Source organism: Octopus bimaculoides, chromosome 2 (genome assembly GCF_001194135.2).
Source record: "Octopus bimaculoides isolate UCB-OBI-ISO-001 chromosome 2, ASM119413v2, whole genome shotgun sequence".
In the NCBI taxonomy this organism is placed as follows: Eukaryota; Metazoa; Mollusca; class Cephalopoda; order Octopoda; family Octopodidae; genus Octopus; species Octopus bimaculoides.
In genome coordinates this window covers 22,582,714-22,587,039 of record NC_068982.1, presented here as the reverse complement: position 1 = coordinate 22,587,039, position 4,326 = coordinate 22,582,714, and the positions used below count along the sequence as shown (strand labels likewise).

The 4,326-nt window shown below is 30.8% G+C and overlaps 1 protein-coding gene across 7 annotated transcripts in view; it reads right to left on the bottom strand.

The window, feature by feature from the left end:
* Nucleotides 1-501: 501 nt before the first annotated feature.
* Nucleotides 502-4,326, bottom strand: part of LOC106868113 (nucleolysin TIAR) — a 118,294-nt gene continuing 114,469 nt past the window's right edge. For 5 of the 7 annotated variants that reach the window (XM_014913238.2, XM_014913239.2, XM_014913240.2 and 2 more), the window contains one exon: nucleotides 2,025-2,128. In XM_014913238.2, the coding sequence (XP_014768724.1) occupies nucleotides 2,097-2,128 (32 nt within the window). In that variant the 3' untranslated portion in view covers nucleotides 2,025-2,096. Of the gene's footprint in view, nucleotides 725-2,023; nucleotides 2,129-4,326 lie in introns of those variants that run through there. The other 2 variants (XM_014913237.2, XM_014913236.2) reach the window with 2 other exon arrangements.

The following is a 4,326-nucleotide window of genomic DNA, read 5'->3' as shown; positions in this document are numbered from 1 at the left end:
TGACTCCTTTTATTTAGATATTCAAACCTAACATGCTTACTGATTTATGATGTAGTAAAGCAGCCAGTTTATTAGAAATATGCAAAGAAAAAAAATTTTACATATATATATGTATGTATGTATATAAACAAAAGCAAAACCTTTAGAAACCAACCATGCTTCTCATCCATATTTTAATATATAAAAAAAATATTTCACACGGTATGTACTACCAAGTGAAAGAGCTAAAGAACACACTACAGAAACTTGTGAGCAAAAAGCAACAAGGGAATACAAACTTCTATAAAAAAAAAAAAAAACCTAGCTTAGTATTTTATTAAGTTTTTTTTTTTTTAAACATAAAAATTGCATGATTCTCCCACCCCACCACCATATTCTATATTGGGAAATATTGAGATAAATCTTTGAAAGTGAAACAAAATAAACTAAAGTTGTGTTAGTAACTATTAAAGAATGCCAAGCCAAACACCGACTCAAATCAATTTCCGGAGTGAGTAGAGAGGTTTTATCAAAATTCAACAAAATATCTATTTATCAACAAATTGCAATCCAAAAGAACTTTGTAGCAAAGAAATAATAATAAAGAATATCAAAATTTTTTTTTAAAAACTCCATCTAAGAAATCAAGTTCTGAAAATGTTAATGTTGTTAAAAAAGACAAAATCAAATCTGGAAATGCTTACTGTGACCACCAGAACCTAATTGTCCTCTTCCAAGTAGCTATCTGGAAAAATTGAACAACATTTCAACTAGACATTGTTGAAATCATGCCACAAAAATGACAGTGATGGGTCAAAAAAATCAACTGGGGCCTGGGAAGTAGAACATCATGGCAAAAGAAATCTAATTTTTAAGACTGATGCTAGCTGATCAGTACCAAAAAACCACAACGAATAACTCAATATCATGAATTGCACGTAAAACTGTTATAGCTCTCTGATGAAAAGACTCAGAGGGGAATATAATTAAATCTTATGCCTGCATTAATTTGAAAAGACATCACAGGAACAACTGGCTTTTCCTTTCATTTTCAATATTCTATTACATGAAAAGATAAAACATGCAAAACTTTCCTCAATGTTTTTTGGTTTCCATCTCTGAACTAAATTCCAGACATAAAACATTCTATAATCTTGCTTTACGATTTTTTATTATATATATATATATATATATATATATATATATATACACACACATACACACACTCACGCACAAATATAGTCCAGTCATGCGAAACAATAACTCAAGAAAACATGCAGCTTTATCTACATAAAACACAAGTCATCTACAATGACACACCTTGGAGTTTCTACATTAATAATAACTTTGGAGAATGTAAAATAGCAGCGATACTTCAATATTAATGTGTGTATGTGTAATTTAGTAAACACGTTAGTAATAAGCCAGTTAATTATATAACTTGTTCTTAAAAGCATGAACTGGCATGCTTTAGTGTTGGGAGGAATATTATTCTGTGCTTTTTAGCATAAACAAGCTTTACTTTCTTAAATCTTTTGAAAATATCACAACCCAATAGATGAAATAAGGAAATGAAAACAAGAAGCAACCCATTTCCTTGAGTAGATCGGCTTAGAAACTGGATACAATGATGGTTTATAGAATTTAACATTTGACAAAAAAATCCATTTTTCAAATCCGAAGAAGGGGACTAATTTCTCCTCTCAATATTCACCCCATTTCTAACAATATTTATATATCAACTAATACTGTGTATTTAGGTTTTATTGAAAATATATACCCCATTCCATACAATTTAGAAGAGAAATAAATAAAAAATTAAAATTAAAACTTAAACATTGCATTTAATATAAAGTGATTAACATATCCGAGATATGCTTAAAAGCTAAACTGTATGAATATTGATTTTGAAGTGTACCTATTAAAAAGTAAAGAAAATCTATCCAGATAGTAAAACCAAATTCAGAATAAATCTAACCAAAAATCTTGAAGTAGATTCTATGGCTGAAAAAGCTATAAAGTGGAGAAAGAAGAAAAAAAAGTATATAAAAATCTTCCAACCTGCTGTCAGCCATTTTACCTCAGCGCCTGAGGGCATGATGCCAGAATGCTTGCAATCATGGGATGAAAAGGGGATGAGATATCACCCCTAGCAAATGGAAAAATTTAATGTCAGCAACAAATAGTCGGGTATTGAGTTCAATGAACAGAAGGATGAAGCTAATATCAAACATAGCTGTCCCCGATTATGTAGCCTAGTGAACAACAGTGTCTCAGAGCACTGAAAGGAATTTCTCAGCACTGCTATGTAACAGGCAAGGTAGAGACTAATAAGCAGCTGATAAAAGCAGCTCTCTCATCATAGGGAAGGTCAAAAGCCACAGAACTGCATCTTTGGAAAGCTATTTAAAACAATTCTGAACTGAAGACAAGACCATTAGAGAAACAGATGTCAGCATCACATTACAAACACTATGTTCACTAAATAAAAGACAATAAAAGCAGGTATTTAAAAAAGGGGGTGGAGGAGACATTACAATCTAATTTGTACAATTATTACCCTTAATAGAACTAAGCATTATTGGAACTTATTGCAGTAAATTCAGTCTTTCAATCTTCTTTATTTTTTTTTTATTTTTTTATTATTTTTTTATTATTTTTTTTTTTTTTTTTTTTTTTTTTTTTTTTTTTTTTTTTTTTTTTTTTTTTTTTAAGAACTAATTCAAAACACAAATATAATAGGAAGTGCAACAAGGCGTTTGTCAGCAAAATAGAAACATAAATGCAAATGGGAATATCTGCTAAAATGCTGATTGTTGTGTATTTTGGAAGGAAAGGGACAAACATGGAAATAAAAAAAAAGAAAGAGGTTAGTGTTATCAGTTAAAATGGAATGGGGTTGAGAAAGAGATAACATTCTAAAATGCCAGCCGTGAGCACTGTAATTGACTTGGTGGCATTATATAGTTGCCATTTTTAATTCCAGTAGACTACCAACTGCCCGACTATGTTTAGATATTAGGCTAATCCAACTGCTCATTGAGAAAGAAAATGAGATTCTTACTGATTTATATAAATTTACATGCAATAGTAAGAGAAAATAGAGGTAAAAAACATTTAATCTTGTTATATATATATGTATGTATGTATAGTTAATTTAGTAAATTGTAATGTGAAGAGAAAAAAAAATGAAGCAATTACACTTTGGGTGAATCCCAGATAGAATAGTTGAAACATGCAAAGCTGTTACATTGACAATATGTAGTAGTATATAGAAAAATAAAAACCGATTCCAACTTTTAGCTTTCAAAAAAAATAAATAGCCCCGCTTTTTTCTCTCCCGTAAAACTTGGTAATGATGGCTACAAGTGTTTTGAATTTGTGTGCACGTACATGTGCATGTGAGTATATGTGTTTGTGTGTACATTAAACCTAGCCCCTCTTAGCCCCTCAACTGTGTCTGCATCCCATCCTATATGGCCATATAGTTAAAAAGAAGTTTGCATTGCAATCACAAAACCCTGAGTTTGACGTCAATGCATGGCATCTTGGACAAGTGGTAAGACTAGTCTTGGGTTGACAAACCATCAAAGACAACCACATTAGATGAACTTTTGATTTTAATTCAGTGGCTCAGCGTGGCCCCACACTGATTTTGCCTGAAGATTACATTAAGAGTTACAAGTGTCTGTGGAACTCTCAACCACTTACACAAAGGAGTAGATAAGTTCAGTTGATCTAACAACTGGAATTCTTATTGTCAAAACTGACAGAAGATTTTCTTTTTTCCATAACATAATCAACTAAAATTTACAGGAGTTTATAGATTATATGGAACTCTGAAGTGTTTCTGTTCCCCACATATTAATTTAAGGCGGTAGGAGTCAAACTAAACTAGATTTAATGTGTTGCTTAATTGAAAATAACAAATACGGGAAATGGGGAAGGTAAATATATGGGTGTAGTAAATAAATGAAGGAAAATGAAGGGAGGAATGAAAGAGAAAATTCATTATGCATGCAGAGGAAAAGACTTGTATCCACAAACTTTGAAAGAAAAGCTGAAGGGTAAATTGTCTGCTAGAAAACCAAGTCAAGTGAATTACGGAAGTTAGTAGGAAAGGAGGGGGAAAAAAAAAAAAAGTAACAGATTTAAGAAAATATAAAACAAAACATTATTTTCCAAATATTAATAAAAAAAAAAAATTAAACAGAACAAAATGCCTAGCAAATTCAGGGTATTAATTTTTTCCTTCTTCCAAATGATGAGAAAAGAAAATAAAAACAATAATTAAAAGAAAGAACATTCTTTAGAAAAAAAAAGGACAACCAACGAAACCATTAACCA